This window comes from Tenrec ecaudatus, chromosome 14, assembly GCF_050624435.1.
Source record: "Tenrec ecaudatus isolate mTenEca1 chromosome 14, mTenEca1.hap1, whole genome shotgun sequence".
Classification (NCBI taxonomy): domain Eukaryota; kingdom Metazoa; phylum Chordata; class Mammalia; order Afrosoricida; family Tenrecidae; genus Tenrec; species Tenrec ecaudatus.
This window is the reverse complement of record NC_134543.1, coordinates 83,563,678-83,585,196: the sequence shown is the minus strand read 5'-3', so window position 1 is coordinate 83,585,196 and position 21,519 is coordinate 83,563,678. Positions and strand designations below refer to the sequence as shown.

Genomic DNA, 21,519 nt, shown 5'->3' with positions numbered 1-21,519 from the left:
GTGGGCACGGAGGCTCATCTGAGCAGGAGGGCAGGGAGGCCGGGTCTGTGGTATTAACAGAAGTTTAGAGCAGTCCAAGCCAGCCACATGGGGGCCTGGCCCATGGCCTCGGGATGACTGTCAAGGATGGTCCCCACTGCGGTTTCTCAGGATGCATTAGTGGATAGATCAATAATTCTAGGGGGACTGGGTCATGGCCAGAAGCTCCTGCCTAAAAATAGAGCATCTTCTTTTCTTCCCTTCCCCCAGGTCCAAAGAACAGGCTCTGCTAGGCAGGACCCAGAGGGGTGGGGGTGGCAGTAGCAGCAGGTGACAGCACAGTCGGTAGTCCTAGGTCCCCGTGGCCTTTTTATGCCACCAGCAGGCCTCAAGCACTTAATGAGTTGGTGCTAAAAGCAACCCTGGCGGCTAACATCACCACAAGGTCATCACGCTACTTAGAAGTTAGAGAGCTGACAAAAAAAATTAAGAACCTAACCGCAATTATCTGTATTTTTAGCATGAAATAAAGTCTTAACATTCAGTTGCTATAGAGATCAGTTAAGAACAGAGAAGCCCCACAGCTCTGTCCCAGGTCTCTGCTTCTGGTTGTTTCCCTCGCTGGGCAAGCCGGGCTCTTCCTACAGAGAAAGGTACACCGGCCCTTTGAAGCTGGTCCGGGAGGGCCCGGCCTGCTGCATCGTGTCCTGGCAGTGGCCCAAGGAGAGCCACCGTGGGCGTGACCTGGCACAGTAGCAGGCCTCGGATCAGGTCACGGGAGCCCGGCTGAGCAAATGGACACAAACCTGTGGACACCGAGCTAAGGGTTCTACCACCCAGAGGCCAACCAGTGGGGAGCCCTAAGTAAGTCAGTCAGGCCCCGCCGCTGCCCCTGGTGCTCCATCAAGAAAGGGACCCAGGGAGCGACCTTCACACTGCCATCTGGTGGGAGACAGAGACGGCACGCAGGAGGGAGGCCAGTGCCAAGGTAAGCTCCTGCGGACCCTTGAGGTCCCTTCTTTCTGAGCAAAAACTTAAGTAAAGAGAGGACACAATGGCATTACAAATGTTTTATATCCCTAGATCCACCTGTGGTTTTTGGCTCACGAGAAGTTAAAATCAGACAGACACATCAACTGACTGAGGTTACAGACACGGGGGGAGGGGGGGGAAGGTGGCGGCCACCAGGACAGGGCACCTTCTTTACAGTGTATATGTATGTGTATATTTACCTACAGATGCAGGGCGTAAAACCCAGTGGGAAGGACCCAGGCTTCACAGGAGACGGGGAGGAGGAGCACACTCCCCCTCTACCCTAGGCCACAGGGAAGGGCTGGGAGCAAGGGTAGCTCAGCCAAGGAAAAGGGAAGACAATGGAAAGGTACCTACCCCACCTTCCCGAAATTCCTGAAGACCCCGAGGCACGCAAAATGCCACATGGGGTGAGCCACTCCCACCATCCTCAGCCAAGCCCCCGTGAAGGGCAGTTCTGGTTCTACGCTGCGCCCAGCTGATTCAAAGGCAAGTTTCCCAAACACACGCCCGAGTCTTCTTCCAGGGCCCTTGTAGCAGCACACTAGCTCCTTCCAGGACTTTAAGGTAAAGGGGGAGGAAGAGGAGGGAGGTTGGCTTCCTCCCTTGATGCCCCGTGCCTTCCCGGTGGGGGAGGACTCAAGGCAGGGGTCATTCTGCCCTCTCTGACTGGGGGCTATGATCAGCAAAGTCCTTCTCAGCAAAGGACTCCCCGGCAGAAGTTGCCCCCAGAGCCGATGTCCACACCCTTGGAATGACTTGGTCTGCAGAACGGCGAGGGGGAGCTGTGGATGGGCAGCTGTGGAGGAGACTGGAGGCGGTGCGCCGGGTCACAGATCACCTGCGGTGAGGAGCAGGAGGAGAGGCTCAACGGGCAGCCCAAAAGGAGACTCCCAAAGGCTACAACGGGCTAGGCCTGGAGACTCACATGGTCGGGGGCGTAAAGAGGCTGGACAGCTGGAAGCACTGCGAGGCGAGGCTCAGGGCTGGACTCAGAGCTGAAGGAGAGGGACGGCAAGACAGTGAGTGACCACAGAGCTCTCCTTCTTCCCGGGCTCCAACCACGTGCCCCCCTTTCCCAAGACTCAGTCTACCAGTCAGAGCAGCTGGGGTCAGGGCCCCTAAGGGACCCGCTCCATTTAGCTGCAGTGCAGCAGCCTGGGCAGCGGCGGCTGTGGTCGGCAGCTGGAGTCCCGAGCCTGCACAGGGAAGAAAAGGTGGGATTGCTCTTCAGTCCTGGATTTCACGCTCAGCCCTGAGGTGCTCACCCCGCAGAGAAAGCCCACCTTCTGCCAGCTTGGCCAGGAGCTGCAGACGCCCTCCTGCTGATCCCAGCTCCAGCTCCTGGTCCCCATCAGGGAAGGTGATGTCTGTACCACCATCTGGCCGCTCCATCACGTGGCCAACCCTCATTGGGCGACCAGCAAGCTCAAAGCCATTCAGCTGTTCCAGAGCCCGCCGGGCACACTCCGAGTCAGAAAACTACAAGAAACCGAGGGCAGTGACATGCGCTACAGACATGCGCCCAAAGCCCTAAGAGCAGCGCCCCTTGCGTCCCTGTCCCAGGACAGCGGCTTGCTCACAGGACCCAACCCCCCATTTCCTGAACAGTGTAACCTTTGACGCGTCCCCCAAAGTTCTCTGGAAAGAACCTTCCCCAAAGCACTTGGTAGCCAACACTTCCCAATCTTCTGGCTCCACGGAGAGTCCAAGGGTGCAAAAAAGAGCCGGTTAACTAGCTGTTTCACAAGGGGCACATGAGCTGGAAGTCAGTTTCCACCCCCAGTTAAGAAAGAGGAGTCAGGACCTGGAGAGCCCTGCCCTGGGACAGAGCAGACCGTAATCCTACCCCCACCATCTACCCCCACCCAGCGCTACGGACAGAGCGCTGCCGAGCACAGGCCCTCTACACTCCAGGGCCTTTCAGGAACCAGCACCCACCGCACACCCCGTCAAGGACAAGTCGCGGTCTGCGGTCTATGCACATCTGACGTGGCTGGCCTCTTAGACTGCCCCAGAAGGGCAAGAGGGCCGCTCAGAAGCCTCTCTGCATCTGAGTCACTTGGGGCGCTAGAAAAGAACACCCAGGGCTGCGAGGACTACAACTCCCGCTGGCTGTGTTCACCCTGGGGTCGCTCGCCCTGGGGACGAGCCGGCAGCTCCTAGGCGGATGGGGAGGGGGGTGTTGGGGGCTGGCTGCTACTGGATACTTCCTTTCTGCCCCAAGAGCAGCTGTGGGGCTGGCTGTCTGGGGCCTGGACGGAGTCCAGCAAGTTTCAGCTTTCTCAGCCTTCATGGCTGGCAGCCAGTCCTCCCCACCCCACAGTCGCACAGGGGGGGGGCCAGTTACGGGAACTGGAAATCCCACTTTGATGGCGTGTCCCTGTTAGTAGGGCTTGCTAGTTCCCTAGAGCGCTACTGGAATGAGACGGTCCTTCCCAGTGCCAGTACTGCTCCAGCAGGGCAGACAGCAGAGGAGGGACAGCTTCTCAATCCATCAGTCCCATGACGCTCTCCTTCAGAGCCCCTGCCTCACCTCCTTCATGCCCCCAACCTCCTTGGGCGGCAGCCTGGAATCCTTACTATTCCCAGGGGCACTTCCGGAGCAGGGCCACTGGCAGAGAATGAGAAGCAATGCACTCATCCCAAGGGGCAGAAGGCTACACCAAGCTTCGAACACCAGTGCTTATGGGTCGTTTAGACAGTTCCCAAAGGAGGAGGAGGAAGCCACGCTGCAAAGCCAGACAGGTGGACAACGGACACACCCAAGGACGAGACTCACCGAGATGAAACCGTAGCCCTTCGAGCGGCCAGTCTCAGAGTCCCTCATCAGGGAAACGTGGTCCATCTGGAAACAGGAAGGAAGATGAGGTCTCTTTCCATCACTCACACCTTTCTTTCTCCCCACCTGGAGTCTCCCAAACACCTGTCTTCCCAGCCAACAAATTACAGCTCTCCAGTCGCTGTTTTAAAAAAGGTGTCGGTCCTTTCTTTCCAAAACAGGCCCTGACAGACCTTACTTAGACTGGACCCCACTATCTGATTTCCTGTGTGTCGCAGGCCGTGGTCTACCATACAGCCAGAATGCAGACAGGCGCCCAACTCCCACAGCGCGGACACAAAGGCCTGTTGCACGGAATGCAGCCTATGGGATGAGCACAGGGATGGCCGCCTGCCCCACCTTCCCAGGCCCCCTCCTTCCCCAGGATTCCTGCGCATGCTGCTCACTTTGCCAAAGGGCTCAAAGATGCCCCGGAGCATGTCCTCGGTGATGTTGGAGTGCAGGGCGCCCACGTAGAGGCGCATCGGCCCACCACTGCCTTTCTGAAGGTTGTTGGCCATGGCTGCCAGGCGGTTCTTCTCGGCCTGGAGGAGGAGGAGGGGATGATGTGGGGAGCCCCAAGCCCCCCACCTCCCACCCCGCGCTCTCCATGCCCACTCCACTCCCCAGCGGCTCACCTGGGAGGCCTGCACAATGATCGGCACACCCAGCAGCCGCTGCCCCGTCAGCCCAATGGCCAGCGGCACCGACTGGATCTCACAGAACTCCACATAGGCAATACCCTTAGAACGGCGCGAGTTTCGGTCGGCGATGATGCGCACATCACGCACCTACACCGCAGGACAGAGGAAGTCCTGAGCTGGGCATAGAAGGCGGACAGAAGGGAGGGGACTCACGAGAGCAGAGGACTGAGGCGGAGAGGGGGCTACCTTGCCGATAGAAGAGAAAAACTCCTCCAAGTCTCGAGGCCGAATGTGGGCGGCCAACTGCATGCAGAACACAGTGCGTGCGTCCCGCTCCTCGGGGCTCAGGTTGTCAACGGGCTCCCTGCAGGGGACGGGGCTGTGAGGCCACTCTTCTCGGTCCCCAGTAACCGTCACACGCACTACCTTCCTGTCTTCCGCCGTTTACAAGTCACACGTCAAAATTCCAGGAAAAGTGGCCGTATGGACTCACCTGACGGGGCTTTTCTCTCTGAAGTGGGGGCTCTTGATGGGTCCGTACCTGCGCCTACGGAAGGAGGAAAACGAAACACAGGGCTGAACTGCAGCCTGTCCCTCGCTGGGGCTCCCGCCTCTCCCCTCATCTCATGTGTGAAGCCCTAGTGCCACCCCTCAACTGACTACCTGGGTATTCTGTTTACCACGGGCAGGGGCCCCGGTGGGCTCTGAAGTTCCCTGACTGCTGACCCAAAGGCTGGCGGTGGGGAGCCAGCCAGCGGCAACTCAGAAAACAGGCCTGGTGAGCCCTGGGAGAACGAGCTACAGGAAAGCCAATCCACGTGGGGCTGCCCAACGGGGGAGCAGGTTCCACAGCCGCGGGCCGGGTCTTGCATTTGGCTTTGTGCCCTTGCGGCAAGACAAAGGTGGTCTGACAGTAAAAGGTGATACCCCGGGGCAGGCGGCGGGCTCCGGTAGTGCACCCGGTCCTCATGACGCCGGTCCCGACTGCGTGACTCACTGCCACGGCGACGATCCCAGCTCCGGCTGCCATGGCGCCACTGCCGATCGCGACTGCGGCTCCGACTGCTTCTCCACTTGTGTCGATCCCGGTCTCGACTCCGACTACAGAGGGAGGCGCCTGCTTGGTTTCCCCAAGAACAGCCAACCTGCTTTTGCCCTTGAGTAAACCTGTCCCTGGTCCCCTCCCGTTTATGAGACGCTTCCCAAGCCCCAACAGCTGTCTGCTGACCTGCGCTTTCTATCCCTGCTCCTGATGGGGCTCCGACTCCTCTTCGTCCTGTGAAGGACGGACAGCAGCGTAAACTCCTACTTCCCAGAACATCTCCAGTTTCTCCCAAGCAAAAGGATAGTTGAGACCACAGTGAAACGGAACGAGTATAAGACCAAAGGGCAGAAGATGTGGACAGCAGTCCACAGCGATTGGACGATACCGACCCACATGTCCCTGGATGCCATAAACAAGCAGCCATTTCTACCCCCAGAGTCAAGTTCAGAGCTGGTGCTTCCCAATCAGAGGCCCGCTTGTTATCTTAGTCAAATGAAACCCACCAAGGCCAGGGCTGATCGACTCATCTATACCGCAAGGCCAAGGAGACGAGAAAATTGTAAACCAGGTCACCACGACTCCCTTGACCCACTAAAGCCATTATTAAAAGCAATCCCCACCCCCCAGGGCACAACAATGTTCCCCTTCTCCAAGCCATCAACCTGTGCCCACACTCACCTGCTAGTCACCGTGCTGGTGCTGCTGGCATTTGTCATCCCACTGCCACCCGTGCTGGTGCCGGTGGTGGTATTGTTTGGGCTCTCCTCTTTAACCTCTTTCCTTTGTTGGTCATCCTGAGAGGTTGGCCAGGAAATGTCCCCAGGCACAAGTTTGCAGACACACAGATTTCAAATCATTGGACAAAGAAAGAAGGCCAGTTGAGTCAGAAAGAAAGAATCAGGAAATGGAAGCTCTCAATCACAGAGCAGGGTCTGGGGCCCCGATCTCCTAGCAGGGAAGTAAGCAGAAGCAGGGGCGCTGCCCAAAAGGAAGAGACCAGAATGACAAATTTTGATGCCAAAGTCTCAGCCACCCAACATCTGTCCCAATGACATTTAAGTCCCAGGAGAGGGAGCAGGGAGAGTTGGCTCTGTGTCACTGAGAGTTCTGAACACGGCACTCATCCCAGCACCAGGCTCCCTCCTCCGGGGCTTCGAGGAATTTCTAAAAGCACGGTCCTAGGATAGAGAGCCGCCAGCAGAATTCACAAAAAGCCCACCGCTTTTATAAATAGCCTTGCCTAATAAACGTGCTGCAGAAGAGGAATCGTACAATGCTAAAGTGACGTGGGGAATATTACCTCCTCCTTTTTATAGGGCGCCTCCAGCATGGCTTCAATCACTATATCAAAGTCATCAGCCGCCATCTTGTCGGAATCTGGGGAAAGGACATCAAAACACAAGAGCCTCCTTTATCCCCCCTTCCAGCCTCCCACGTGCCCTTCCCCCTCCCAGAAACGGACATCCAACAAAGGTAGTTCCTTTGGCTCCCTGAAGCCCGAAAGAATCGCACCATCGTTCACCCTGGGTTTCCAAGCCCTCGTAGATCTGAACTTGCTTTGTGGCTTAGAAACTGTCAAAAGCCTAGAAGGAAACAGAATGCCTCGGGAGAGGCACCATACCGCTCAGTTCCCTGCAAGCAAATCGCTGGTGCTCGAAACTTCCAGTCACTTCACAAGGGATACTCCATTTTACAGTTCAAAATTCGGAGTAGGTAACTGTTACATATGTTAAGTCATAGGACTAAGTGCACACTTTCCCTGGATCGGGGTTCTCAACCTTCCTAATGCCGCGATCCTTTCATGTTGTGGTGATTCCCAACCATAACATTATTTTCGGTGCTACTTCATAACTATAATTTTGCTACTGTTGTGAAAGGGTCGTTCGACCCCCAAAGGGGTCACAACCCAAAGGTTGAGAACCACTGCAACAGAAGGATAAAATGCAAGAGTAAAGGTCTGAGAGGGGAAAACATTCACACCAACAGGGTGCAGGTTTGCCCCTAACTCTTTCCAAACAGTAATGATGAGGGGCCTGATCACAAAGCATTTTCTGTGCAACAGCAACCAGCGTTTCAAGTAACTCCACCTATTGCGGCAGGCCCATTCTGTCTAAGCAGGCAATGCAAGGCTTCCGCCTCCCTGCGGCTTTCACACCTACCCATCCTTTATCGTCCCCCTGGCTGTCCACACAGCTCTCATGTAAGAAACACGAGGCACCAACACAAAATCAATGGAATGAAATGGCTCAAAAGTGGCTAGTCTGCAAGGACCAACATGACACAAAACCTCAACATCTGCTGAGGCAAAGAGCGCCAGGACCAAGAGTATGCACTCTGCTCGATTCCATCTGCATACCATTCTAGCAAACCGAACCGATCCACAGTCAAAGCAAACAGATCCGTGGGGCTAGGAACCGGCACAGGGGCGTGGGGTGTGGTGGGGAGGAAGAACAGCAAAAAGGCACAGGGAACTTTGGGGATGATTGGTATGATTGTTACCTGAATGTGGTGACCGCTTCATGGGTGTACACACCTATCAGGGGGATATGCACACAAGTGCAGAAGTGAATAAATCATTAATAAAAATTTTGGTCCTCAATTTGTTCTTGTACAAATGTCAGCTTGTAGAGGAGAGGGGGAGGGAAGAAGAGGAGCTGATACTAAGGGCTTAACAGAAAGTAAATGTTTAGAAAATAATATGGCAACAAATGTACAAATATGCTTGATACAATTAATATAAGAGTTGTAAGAGGCCCCAATAAAATGATCTTTTAATTTTTAAAAAAAGTCAGCTTGCAGCAGTGTTTAGTAAATGTATCACCAGCGTTCCCTTGAGTAGTGGCTGTGAGCTGGGCTGCTAACCACAAGGTCAGCAGTTCAAAACCAACCGCTGATTAGGCTTTCTACTCTCAAAAATAACCTCAGTCTTGGGAATTTACGGGGCAGTTCTACCCTGTCCCGTGGGGTTGCTATGGGTAAGAACTGACTCCATGGCATGTTTGAGTTTCCACCATTATCTCTCATCCATAGCACAGCTAAGACTCAAGTCAGACATTGGGTCTCACTACTGAAGAACCACTGTGAGCCCAGTTAGGGCGCACTGACCACATTCAGGAGGCCCAGAGTGAGGGTAACGTCATGCAGGTGGGCACAAACACCTCCACGTTGTGGGCAGCTTGAAAAGGAACAGAAACAACTCAAAGGAGGAACACATTTTTAAAGGGCGGTCCAGCTCGTGGGATGTGACAAGCTACCACTATGCTTTAAAACAGTGGTTCTCAGAATCCAGGGCGGATGATTCCCTCAGCACCAGTGGTGAGAGTGGCGATACTGGAGGGTGGAGGGAAGGTGGGGTGAAAAGGGGGAACTGATTACAAGGATCTACATATAGCCTCCTCCCTAGGGGATGGACAATAGAGAAGTGGGTGAAGGGAGACGTTGGACATTGTAAAGATATGACAAAAAATAATTTATAAATGATCAAAGGTTCATGAGGGAGGGGGGAGCGGGAATGGAGGGGGAAAAATGAAGAGCTGATACCAAGGGCTCAAGTAGAAAGCAAATGTTTTCAAAATGATGTCAACAAATGTACAAATGTGCTTGACACAATGGATGTATGGTATGTATAGATTGTGATGAGTTGTATGAGCCCCAAAGGACATTTATAGAGGTCTAAATATAGGCATGTACATATGTAAATATACTTATATAGGAGGGTGGGAAAATAGATATATATGCATATATGTATAGTTTTAGTTTTAAGGCAGCAGATGGACATTGGACCTCTACTCAAGTACTTCCTCAATGCAATAATATCTTCTTCTATTAAATTGGCATTCCATGATACACACCTTCTTGACACGATCGTTGTAGACAAACGGGTGCATAAGCAAATGTGGTGAAGAAAGCTGATGGTGCCTGGCTATCAAAAGATATAGCATCTGGGGTGTTAAAGGCTTGAATATAAACAAGCAGTTATCTAGCTAAGGAGCAACAAAGCCCACATGGAAGAAACACAGCAGCCTGCATGAGCACAAGGTGTCAAAGGGATCAGTTATCAGGCACCAAAGAACAAAAAATGTTATCATTGTGAATGAGGGGGAGTGCAGAGTGGGGACCCCAAGCCCATCTGTAGGCAACTGGACATCCCCTTACAGAAGTGGCCTGGGGAAGAGACGAGCCAGTCAAGGTGCAGGGTGGCAACAACGAAACATACAACTTTCCTCTAGTTCTTAAATACTTCCTCCCCCGCCCCCCAACCCCACTATCATGATCACAATTCTACCTTACAAATCTGGCTAGACCAGAGGATGTACACTGGTACAGATAGGAACTGGAAACATAGGGAATCCAGGGCGGATGATCCTTTCAGCACCAGTGGTGACAGTGGAGATACAGGAGGGTGGAGGTAGGGTGGGTTGGAAAGGGGAACCCATTACAAGGATCTACATGTGACCTCCTCCCTGCGGGATGGACAACAGAAAAGTGGGTGAAGGGAGACTTCAAACAGTGCAAGATATGACAAAATAATAATTTATAAATTAGCAAGGGTTCATGAGGGAAGGGGAGCAAGGAGGGAGGGGGAAAATGAGGAACTGATGCCAGGGGCTCAAGTAGAAAGAAAATATTTTGAAAATGATGGTGGCAACAAACCCAGGGACAAGGGAACAACAAGGGATCCAAATTGGTGGAGAGGTGGGAGTGGCAGGCCTGGTAGGGAATGATCAAGGGTAAGGTTACGTAAAGAAGAGGTATAGCTGTAACCCAGGTGGGGATGGAGCATGATAGTGGGGCAGGAGGAAAGTCAAGGGAAATAGAGGAAAGAGCTAGGAGGCAAAGGGCATTTATAGAGGTCTAGACAAAGACATGTACATATGCAAATATATATATATATGAGGATGGGGAAATAGATCAATGTAAATATATTTATAGGTTTAGTACTAAGGTGGCGGAAGGACTTTGGGCCTCTACTCAATCACTCCCTCAATGCATGAATACTTTCTTCTATTAAATTGGCACTCTATGATGCTCACCCTCCAGACACAACTGCTGAAGCCAAAGCGGGTGAACAAGCAAATGTGGTGAAGAAAGCTGATGGTGCCCAGCTATCAAAAAAGATAGCATCTGGGGTCTTAAAGGCTTGAAGATAAACAAACGGCCATCTAGCTCAGAAGCAATGAAGCCCACATGGAAGAACACACCAGCCTGTGTGATCACGTGGTTCCGAAGGGGTCAGTTATGAGGCATCAAGGAACAAAAAATCATATCATTGGGTGCACACCTCCATGATACGATTGCTGAGGACAAACGGGTGTATAAGCAAATGTGGCGAAGAAAGCTGATGGTACCCGGCTATCAAAAGGGATAGTGTCTGGGGTCTTAAAGGCTTGAAGGTGAACAAGCGGCCATCTAGCTCAGAAACAACAAAGCCCACATGGGAGAAGCACACCAGCCTGTGCGATCACGAGATGTCGAAGGGATCAGGTTTAAGGCATCATCAGAAACAAAAAAAATCTTACCACAGTGAATGAAGGGGGAAGTGCAGAGTGGAGACCCAAAGCCCATTTGTCGGCCATTAGAGAATTCCTCACAGAGGGGTCTAGGGGAGGAGATGAGTCAGTCAGGGTGCGATGTAGCACCGATGAAGAATACAGCTTTCCTCCAGTTCCTAAATGCTTCCTCCCCCCAACTACCATGATCCAAATTCTACCTTGCAAGTCTGGATAGAGCAGAGGATGCACACTGGTGCAGACAGGAGCTGGAGGCACAGGGAATCCAAGGCGGATGATACCTTCAGGACCAGGGTTGTCAGGGGCAATATGGGGAGGGTAGAGGGTGAGTGGGTTGGAAAGAGGGAACCGATACAAGGATCTACATGTAACCTCCTCCCTGGGGGATGGACAACAGAAAAGGGGGTGAAAGGAGACGCCGGACAGAGAAAGAAATGACAAAATAATAATTCATAAATTATCGAGGGCTCACGAGGGAGAGGGGAGCGAGGAGGGAGGGGAAAAAAAGAGGACTTGATGCAAAGGGCTTAAGTGGAGAGCAAATGCTTTGAAAATAATGAGGGCAAAGAATGTACAGATGTGCTTTATACAATTGATGTATGTCTGGATTGTGATAAGAGTTGTATGAGTCCATAATAAAATGTTTTTTTTAAAAAAGAGAAAGAAAATGATGGCAGCAAATGTACAAACGTGCTTGACACAATGTATGGATGTATGGATTGTGATAAGAATTGTAGAGTCCCCGATAAATTGAATTTTTTAAAGTTGTACGAGCCCCCAATAAAATGATTTTTTTAAAAAGGAAAACAAAAACAGTGGTTCTCAACCTTGCTAATGTGGAGACCCTTTCCTACAGTCCCTCAAGATTATTGAGGTTGCTACTTCATGACTGTCATTTTGCCACTGTGATGAATCAGGCGACCCCTGTGAAAGGGTCGTTCGAGACACACACACACACACACACACACACACACACACACACAGGGGTCGCGGCTGAGAACCGCTGCTTTAATCACTCCTACAGAGCCAGTGTCCCGCCATTCAAGAGTCACGTGGCCACGGGATGCGCCTCCCCAAACACAAACGCCCTGCGGACGAGTGGGTGCCAGCGCGCAGTGACCCTGCAGGGCCGGGCAGTGGGCTAGCGAGGCTGTGACTCCGGCCAGTCTCGAGGTGTCAACTGCCCCCTCGAGGTCAGCCGTCCGACGGGGTCCCCCCGCAGCCATCGGGCTCCCGCGCGGCCACAAAGGAAAGAAGCCACTACCGAAGAAACGTCCGTGGCGGGGCGGTAACTCCCCTCCCACAGGGCGGGCCTCGGGCCAGGCCGGCCGGGGCCCCACGAAACAGCATCTCTGGCGGCACGACGGAGCCCACGGGGGGCCGCCCCGAAACCGCGCCAGCCGACGCCCGGAGGCCGCGAACTCTCAGAGGGCAGAGCGCCCCGTCTCTGGTCGCCCGACACGGCTCGTGACGTCAGGAGAGCGTCGTCACGCAAAGGCGACGCTGCGGAGCGGGGGGAGGACTGGGTTTGGGGGTTCTCACCAGTTCCGGGTCCCCGCAGGGGGGTCCCGGCTCTCTCCGCTCCTCTGGGAGTCTGCGGGGGCGCGGTTTCTCCCAAGATTCTGAGGAAGAAACGCAGCGCTGCAGCCGGAGCCCCTCTTCTTCCCGCGAAATGGCGGCGGCGCCGCGGGCCTCCAGCACCGGGCCCGGCTTGCGCATGCGCCGGGCCGCTCACTCGGCGGGGGACCAATCTCTCCGGTATCGTGGCAACCGTCCAAGTGCAGATTTTCATTGGCTGACATCCCAAACTTGGGTGGAGCCAACCTGAAATGTTTCATAGCAACTACCAACCCGCCAGTGATTGGCTAGCCTGTCTGAAACCCAGTGTCTTCTGAAGCCGCTCACCACTCTCATTGGTTAAATCACACGCGGAAGGCGGGCCAAGGCCCAGAGGTTTAGAGACACGCCCCCCTCCATCCTCCTAGTCTCAGGCATTGGGGTCGGCTACGTCAGCACAGCAGGTTGAGTGGAAACTCAGGTGTCCTTGGTCAACCCTACCAATTTCCTGAAGGTCGTCTTGGCTCCCCAGGGCGTTATGGATGTAGCATTCCCTGTTCCCATTCTTTGCTGGGTCCTACCTCCTGCCGCCTTCAATGCCTGAGACGTGTAGGACTTACCACAAATCTGTCCTCCTGGCTAGTCAGGTTTAGGGGCCCCACCTGACCCCACGGGAACACACGCTGAGGCCAAGTCAGTGCCCTATACACTTGCTCTCCAGTGAGGGCAGTCTCATAGAGGCCTATGGCCAGGGGTCCAAGTCACCTTTACAACAGGGACTAGATCGAGGCCTCCGTGGGTCTTGGACAACACAAGGGCACAAAGCTGAATACAGGTGAATCCAGTGAGGTGTTGGGGCTCTGCTGGTGCCGTGGTTAAAGTGCTTGACTGCTAGCTAACTAAAAAGCCCAGTGTGAACTGGGCAGCCGGTCCATCAGAGAAAAAAACGTGCCAGTCTGTCTCCATCCGTTAAGATGACCTTGGAAACTCTCTAGGGCAGCCCTACTCTAGCCTATTGAATAACCAACTACTAGTCAGCTTTAGGTGGGAAGTGAGGTGTGAGAAAATGGGGGAGGGGGGGAGCAAGGTCAGAGCAAGAAAGGCCACAACTTCACTTTATTTGTATTTCCTCCTACACAAAACCACCAAAATGGGAACAGAGATGGATAGAGAAAGGGCTGAAAATGTATTCCATCCAAATGTTCTTAGGACTCCCAGGGAGCTCTTGAGGTGGAGTGCCTGAAGGTGGTGACTAACTTCAGACGCAGCCGGATTCTTCAAGTCCCGGCCTGAAGTCTTCACAGATTGGTAGCTTGAGCCCTGCGACGAACTCTCACTCTCGGCCCACTTTGGTGTGAGGCAGGAAAGCAGACCGACATCCTCCTCTCGGATGGCCAAGGGGAATCACAGCCCCGTGATCACTGCACCTTCTGCGCTAGAGGAGCACACCGGAAGCTGCTTCCACAGCTTTGGGCACTTGTAGGCAGGGCTAGAGGCCGATGGTGTACGAGCGGCCGGTGGGGTTGTGGATGGCGGAGCAGACTGGGGCTGTCACGGCCCACTCGTACCACACCTTCTTAGCGCTGCTGCAGCGCCAGAAGCGCACGCAGACAGTCTGGCCTTCACGCACCGTGACGGGCTGCTGCGGGGAGTAAACAGCGGGGTCAGGCTCAGAGCGGAGGCCCTCGCGGATGATGTGGCGGGACACAAGCTGACCTGAACAAGGAGTGACGTCGCACCGAATGAACATCCCAGTGGTGCTTTCAGCACGTACAGGGGGCTATGCTAAGTCCTTAGAGAAGGATTGGCAACAGTAAGTAGGCCTCAGAAGCTAGAGAATGTTTGTTTGACAGTAAGAAGAGCCCTCAAAGACGCGTTTCACGGGGTGAAGAGAGGAGCAAAGACCTGTCCCGGCTGAGAAAAACGTTGTGAAAGTCTGAGGCCGAAAGCAAACAGCACTCAAGGCCCAGAGAACCGAAGAAGCGATGAAGGAGGGCGGCAGCAGGCAAGGCATACAAGAACCACACTGGGCTGCCAGCCTTCGGTGCCATGTTCAGATTTTGTATCTTTATCCTGTGGGCTAGGGTAAGCATCTGAAGGTGTTTTAAGCAGGAGAGAAATGTGATCGGGGTTGCCTTTTGAAGAGAAGGCTTGCTCCAGGTAGAAAATGGGCAGCAGAGGAAGCCGCTGGGAGGCGACCAGGGGGGTGTCACTACAGATCGCCAAAGACCTACTCGGGGCTCCAAGAACACGTGAGAGCAATAGATATGGGTCACGCTGGCAGAAGGGGAGAGACGGGGACACCACAGGTGAAATCTAGCCCACGTACAGAGTTGTAAAAGTGGCTCCTACCTTAATGGGGAAGAGGATGGGAAACCAGGAGAACATCCCAGGAGAGTGAGTCTCGGGACGGATACCTGTGTGGACAAAATACCAAAGAGAGAAAACTCTACCACTCAGCCTTCTGCCTCTTCTGAGCAGGGCTCTCAAATATGACCTGACAAAACAGGTCATCATCAGTCTTCACCCAATGACCCTTGTACTCCCTCTGTACCCACGCAAACATGTGCATCTGCTGCCCAGGCAGTGTGCCCGTGGGCCCCCGCCACGGCCCACACACTCACTCAGAGTGATGTCTTGGTAAAGCACTGTCTCGAAGTAGCCAGCAAAGCCGTGCAGCACTGTGTTCACCTCCACGGGGAAATCCAAGGTGCGGTAACGGTTGTTGTCAATCATGGGATCTGTCAGGGAAGAGGTGTGTGGATGGTACGGGGCCAGGGCCTTAGGGGCGCTGGTAAGAGTACCTCAGAGGGACGCTGGAACAGCGCGGTCCTGGGCAGCAAAGGCAGACACCAGGAGGTGCGCGCACACTCGTGGAGTCAGCCTGCCGGGCAGGAACTCACCTCTGTTGGGATGGCTGAAGGTAAAACAGGGCTGCGGTGCAGACAGCTGGTGGAAGTTGTGCAGCCGCACCACATAGGGCATCTCAAACTGGGCCTGTCCCGTGAGAGAGAGGGAAAACAAGCTGAGAGCTGGAGAAGGCAGGCAAGGGACACCTCCTTCCTCAGGGACACAGAAATAAAACATAAAAACGCTTTCATTTCGACGACTATCTTCCAACATCCTTTTCCCTTCCCCAGGGAAGAAAACTGTTTAACATCAAAACCGGAAATTTTGTTTCTAAAGAGAACTGGGCTCCTTCCAGAAGAGTGGCGCATTACCTCAGGGTCTCGGTCTTTCTCCCGGCAAGCTCGGACCTCATTGTACAGCTTGGAGGAAGAGATGGGCGCCAAGAAGGAGGTGTACTCCCCAGGGATGCTCACCCCATCATCTGCAGGGCAGGAGGGTCAGATCCGTTCCAATGGGAGAGAAATGGGGTGCATGCCTTTACTGACTGAGGCTCTACCAACGCGCCCCTCGCCCCCGCCTGCCATCACATTCCTGGGCCGGCCGGTGCCCACTCATCAGGGGCGTTCCACGTACAGTGCCGCAGGAACGATTAAAACCAGGCGGACCCTGAGCTGTGGGGACATGTGCTAAAGTCAGAGCCAGCAAAAGCAGCAGGTTTCAAGCCGCTAGGACTGGACCCAAGCCCAACCCACCTTCCCCGCAACCCAGCCTCCTCTCAGGTTTCCTTCCTGTCCTCCCCACCCCTGCCCAGCCTCCCCAACTCGGTAATCCATCCCTTCCTGACTGCTGCCACCCCAGCTGGCAGGCACCTTTTAAAAAGTGCTGGGCTCCATCCAGGCACTCAGGGGACAGCTCGTTGTCGGCGAAGGAACCCAGCAGCTCACTGACAATGATGTCTGCCTTCTCGGGAGCCACCCACTCCCGCATGTCAGAAGAGACGACCGTCACCTGGCTCCCCCATTCCTCAAACTGCCAGTTTTCCAGCCTAGGACAGAGACGCTGCGGGTGAGGACGCTGGGAGGAAATGAGGCCGGAGGCAGTGCCAGGGAAGCCACTCACGTCACCACGGCGTTTGGGTTTTTCTCCACGGCGTACAGCTTGACCCGCCTGTCTGCCTGCTTGGCTGCCCGAAGGGAGGCGTTTACCAGGGGACCTCGGCCTGCTCCCAGCACCATCAGCACCCTGAGAAAGGACGAGCGAGTCACCTGGACCTGCGTCTAGAGCAGGGGCAGGTGAGTCTCTGGGGTGACGGGGAGGACACTCACTGGACGCTGGTTTCCTTTTCTCCCTCGGGTACTCGGTCCAGCAGACATTTATAGATGGCCTGGGGAAGGGGAGGGCAGGAGGCTTCAGCAGGAAGGGACTCCTGGCCTCCACCCACTCTCACCCAGGGGACCCTGGGACCCACACGGTACCTGCTGGTACTGTGAGTATTTGATGGGATCTTTTTCAAACACTTCGTACGTCTGTGATTCGAGATTGTCCATCAGTGGCTAACGAATGAGATGACAAAGACAAGGTAAGAGGGTGGAGGGTGGGGTGCAGTGGAAGGGGGAACCGATTACATGGATCTATATATAACCTCCTCCCTGGGGGTGGACAACAGAACAGTGGGCGAAGGGGGAAAATGAGGAGCTGATATTAAGGGCTCAAGCAGAAAGCAAATGTTTTGAGAATGACGATGGCAACAAATGTCCAAATGTGCTTGACACAATGGATGTTTAATGTGTGGATTATGATGAGAGTTGTACGAGCCCCAAATAAAATGATTTGAAAAAAAAGAAAAAGACAAGGTAAGCTAATTTCGGGGGTGCAGTGGCAGGGGGGCGGGGAAATGCCCAAGAACACCAAAACCTTCACACTGCCTCCTGAGTTTGGGAAGGGATTCAGGGCACCCCATCCTCCAGACACATCCCCCAGAACCCACCCAGCCCACCCCCACCCCAGCGTTCCAAGTGCTCCAGCCCTACCTGGAGTGGGGACTGCAGGTAGTCTTCATAGCCCTTGGCAAAGAGCTCGTAGGCATTGGGTGGCGGGCGGTTCTGGCTCAAGTACTCCAGGTACTGCAGATAGGAGCAGAACTCCTTCTCCGAGTGGTGGTTGGTGCCAGTGATGATGAACTGCACCTCCAGCTGGGAGAAAAGCCAGACCATCAGCCCTGGAACCAAGACTCTGGGCGATCTCACAGCGTACAGCCACAATGAGCCAGAGACGCAACTCTCCACTTCCTGGCCCCACCCACACCCCACCACCTCACGAGCAGCACGGGGCCTCCAAGAACTTAGAATCCTCCTGGTGTAAAAGACCCCGTGGATCTCTGCTGAAACTTCTTCCACAAAGGCCTCTGCCAAGTTCTCCAGAGATCTAGTTCTGCTGGAAAGCTTGGCGGAGCTCCCACTGCCGTTTGCCTGAACACCTGCGACACCAACTTTATGGAAATGGCTCTTCAGGCAGAGTCAGCCTCACGGGGAAACAAAAGCAGCAGCGCACACATCTGAACACAGCTCTAACCCTCCCTGAGGGAGCCCTGGTGGCGTAGTGGCTATGGTACATGTTGGGCTGCGACCTGCAAAGTGAGGCGTTCAAAACCACCAGTCGCTCCACGGGAGCAAGATGGGACTTTCTACTCCCATATACAGTGACCCTCTTGGAAACTCCTAGGGGAAGTTGGTGCTACCCTGCCCTTGGGGGTTGCTATGAGTCCACATCGACTTGGCGGCAGGGAGCTTGGTTTGGGTCCCACTCACCTTGAGGAGCCGGAAGATGAGCCTCTGGTGCATCTTGGAAAGAACAGGAAACCCCTTCTTATTGGTCAGGAAAATGCTGGTGGGGAGAATGGCTGCTTTGATGGGCTCCCCAAGCCAACGATCAATGACATGATTAGATGGGAGGTCAGCCCCCACTTCAAGAGCTACACAAGAGAAAGAAAGACCAGTCAACTTGTGCCAGGCAAGAACTTAAACTTTGTTCCTTTCTACAAGGTCCATTTACTACTTTTTTTAGGAGCAAGGTCAACTGAGGTGCAGCGAAAGTTGCAAAGTAGAAAAACTGCCTTGGCAGCACATGATACTGTAACTCCTGATTCCTAGTCAGAGGCCTTGGCAAAGGGACACCTATCCCAGGAGCCCCGGGACTTACTTACCCACTGCGATTCTCTTGCTGTAGTCACACAAAGTGCGGAAGTTGTGCCACCTGTGCAGGGTCAGGGACAGTACAATGGAGACGAACTTAGAGGGCTTCGCACTGACTGAGCTCCCAGAGCCCCCCCTAAAGGTGCCACCTACAGGTCCCCTCCCCCAGTCTTTGCCTTTACAGAAAAGCACCAGCGAGAGGCATACCACATCCAGGTCCTCTCCTCCCCGCTGTACTCGTCTGCGTGAGTCACTGGCACGTTCTCGATGACATCGTCCCGCAGGTCCTCTGGTGCCACCAGGGGCACGCGCATCCAGAACTGCGCACGAATAGACCTCCTCGTTAAACCCAGAGTCCACAGGCTTGCTGCAGTCTTACCCGAGCCACACCACAGACGAATCGTGTCGTCCCAATTTGAGATTACACGTGTGTACACATGTGCTGGTGGAAAAGTCTGCCATGTCCTTTATTTCAACTCAAGTTCTGGACACAAAATATCCCATGTTCTGTGTTTCATAACCGTCTGCATACCACTTTCACTTAGGGGTGGGAAGTGCTAAGGATTTAACTCAGCCGGCGCACCAAACACTGAATGGCTAGGCACAAGAAGGCACCCAGCACAGCCAGGTGATGCGCAAGGGAAGAGCCCTCAGCCATACATACCATAGAGGAGTGGTGGCCAGTGTGGATGTGGTTGGTCAAAACTCTGGCCAGGTTAGTGTTATCCTCCTGATTGAGGGGCAGCAGGAAAGCTGGGAGTCCCAGATACGCCCCAAAATTCAGCTCCTGTAACATGGCCTGGACATGGGAGATTAAAAGGAGATGGTTAAGAGGTAAGCACCCAAGTTGCTTTCACTCAATTATATTAGACACTTGAGCCACCAAGTTATGAGAGGAAAAACTGCTTTCCACGCCCATCTCAGGTACAGATCACATCATCAGAAAGAGCCCGTGGAGATGTGAAATACCCTTACCGCCTCTGAGTTCCGGCGAATCTTCTCCACTTTTGAATCTGGGCGAATCCATGGCGACAGCTTTCCAACGATTAGTGTATTCCAGTCTGCAATCACCCAGACAAGACAGACAGAAACCGAATGAGGCTCAGCATGTCACTCTTGCTAAAAACGTCTTTCTTAGCAGGGAACAGAAGAGAAATGAAAGCCAAGGGCTTTTTCTATCAGGACAGCTGGATCCAGAACAGAGCAGTAAGGCTTTTAGCAAGTAAGCAGGGGGGGGGGGGGGGGGGAAATAAGGAGGATCTGATTCCCAGGGGGGCTAATCAATATTCCCAGGTCAGGAAAGTTAGAGAATGAGGACCCTGATAAAGAAGAGGTTGTTACTGCCTCCAACAATCAAGGGGCGCATGGGATGGTCCCTACCCCTTCCTGACAGCAGTAGGTCAGATCGTGTCTGGGGGCCAGGCCGATTCTTAGCAGGTTCCTGAGTGAACTCCCTCTTGAAACGCGGGTGGAAGACAGGCATGCAGAGGAAATCAAACCTACAACCGCGACAGACCCAGAGTCACTACGTAAAGAGAGAGCCAGGCAGCGGGCTTGAGACCACCTCAGTTCAGCAGCGCCTGCAGGTGGGCCATCCGTCCCCCACTGGGCTGCGGCGGCCACGTTGGCGTATACAATACCGCTGCATTGTGCCCCCCAAAAAAGCACGGAGAAGATGAGTAAGAGGGGGAAACCCAAGCCAAGTGGAATTCTTCCTACTCTGTTGCCACCGGCCTGCTGGACGGTCCCATCCAAACGTGCCCCACGACTGCCCAGGCCACCCGCTCCTCGCGAACTTTCCCCCGCTCCCAGGCAACACTGCACCCCGCTCCCTGTACTGGGGGGACTCAGCAGTCCCCCCCTGACTTCTCGGCCCAGGGGCCACGCACGCCCGTAAGTTTCTTTTCTCTCCTCGTGGAAGCGAGGCTCCTCCCGCCTCCATCCTCCCCACGCCGACTCCCTCACCCCTGCCTCTCGGGGGTGACTAACTCGTCTGCCCTCGCGGGCCGCGAGTTCGGGCCCCGCGTTACACTCGCGGAGGCCCAGGTCCTCACCCCTGTTTGGCCACAGCCCCCAGCGTATCAGCTATTTCGGGGACACAATTCAGGTCCCTTCCGCTGGACACGCGGCTCCCCCCCGCGCCCCCGACCGCCATAGCCGCCATCTTTCCCCTCGCGCTGTCCACGCCGGGATTCCTTGGTACCAGCAGCCAATCAAAACCCGAGGGAAAGAAAAAAACCGGAAGGCGGGACGAGTCGCCCTAACAACCAGAGCGTCTTCCACAACTCGCGAAGAGCAGCCGGAGTAGGCGGGAATTGCCTGTCCCCGCCAATCAGCGGGCTGCACAGTGACGTGTGGCGTGGCTCCCGGGAACCCACCAATCTGGTTCGCGACAAGCTTCAATTTCCCAGAATGCTTCATCCTGCGGCCGCGTTGCTTAAGACTACACGTCCCATGAAACCCTGCAGGAGGAGCTTGAAGTGTCATCATTGAGCCACTCGTCGTCGTCTCGGGGCCAGTGGCGCAATGGATAACGCGTCTGACTACGGATCAGAAGATTCCAGGTTCGACTCCTGGCTGGCTCGAAGGGACTTCTTATTACACACCTAGTGTAGTAGGTGCCTACGAGAGGAGTGCTTATTTTTAACTTCATTACGTTTAGAAAACACATTTCTAGTTTCCCTGGCTATGCACTTTTTAAAATCTGTACTTACTTTTATTTCAGGTCTTAATTTTAATAGGCGCTGTAATCTTTTTTTTTAAATCAAAGTTTACAGAGTAAATTGGCTTTCCATGCAACATTTCGTCTGGTGACACTGATTGTAATTCCCACAGTGTAACAACACTCTTCCCAGTGCCCTGTGTTTACCTTCTCCCTGAGCCGTTTCCC

General features: G+C 54.1%; 2 protein-coding genes and 1 non-coding gene across 9 annotated transcripts; 1 reads left to right on the top strand and 2 right to left on the bottom strand.

The window, feature by feature from the left end:
• Positions 1–488: 488 nt before the first annotated feature.
• Positions 489–12,754, bottom strand: RBM23 (RNA binding motif protein 23). Of its 5 annotated transcripts, XM_075531129.1 has the most exons (14): positions 12,574–12,754; positions 6,822–6,898; positions 6,200–6,315; positions 5,705–5,752; positions 5,404–5,577; positions 4,970–5,023; positions 4,723–4,840; positions 4,471–4,623; positions 4,240–4,377; positions 3,794–3,859; positions 2,298–2,493; positions 2,106–2,210; positions 1,940–2,009; positions 506–1,852 (listed from the first exon to the last, which is right to left on the bottom strand). In XM_075531129.1, exons 2-14 carry the CDS (start codon positions 6,885–6,887, stop codon positions 1,849–1,851), a joined length of 1,308 nt encoding a protein of 435 aa, XP_075387244.1. In that variant the 5' UTR covers positions 6,888–6,898; positions 12,574–12,754; the 3' UTR covers positions 506–1,848. The 5 variants fall into 5 exon arrangements, with proteins under 5 accessions (XP_075387246.1, XP_075387242.1, XP_075387244.1 ...); XM_075531127.1 differs by lacking the exon at positions 5,705–5,752 and having other exon boundaries at positions 500–1,852; positions 12,574–12,707; XM_075531130.1 differs by lacking the exon at positions 506–1,852 and having other exon boundaries at positions 1,936–2,009.
• Positions 12,755–13,689: 935 nt separating this feature from the next.
• PRMT5 (protein arginine methyltransferase 5) lies at positions 13,690–20,837 on the bottom strand. Of its 3 annotated transcripts, none has more exons than XM_075531175.1 (17): positions 20,684–20,837; positions 20,010–20,128; positions 19,605–19,690; positions 19,294–19,428; positions 18,837–18,949; positions 18,641–18,690; positions 18,246–18,409; positions 17,469–17,630; positions 16,914–16,991; positions 16,764–16,822; positions 16,558–16,680; positions 16,308–16,483; positions 15,810–15,919; positions 15,492–15,585; positions 15,213–15,329; positions 14,941–15,005; positions 13,690–14,304 (listed from the first exon to the last, which is right to left on the bottom strand). In XM_075531175.1, exons 1-17 carry the CDS (start codon positions 20,791–20,793, stop codon positions 14,140–14,142), a joined length of 1,926 nt encoding a protein of 641 aa, XP_075387290.1. In that variant the 5' UTR covers positions 20,794–20,837; the 3' UTR covers positions 13,690–14,139. The 3 variants fall into 3 exon arrangements, with proteins under 3 accessions (XP_075387290.1, XP_075387291.1, XP_075387292.1); XM_075531176.1 differs by having other exon boundaries at positions 13,690–14,230; XM_075531177.1 differs by having other exon boundaries at positions 13,690–14,227.
• Positions 20,838–21,141: 304 nt separating this feature from the next.
• On the top strand, positions 21,142–21,214 carry TRNAR-ACG (transfer RNA arginine (anticodon ACG)). The gene has a single exon. It is a non-coding gene; the product is annotated as a tRNA-Arg (tRNA).
• The last annotated feature ends 305 nt before the right edge of the window (positions 21,215–21,519 follow it).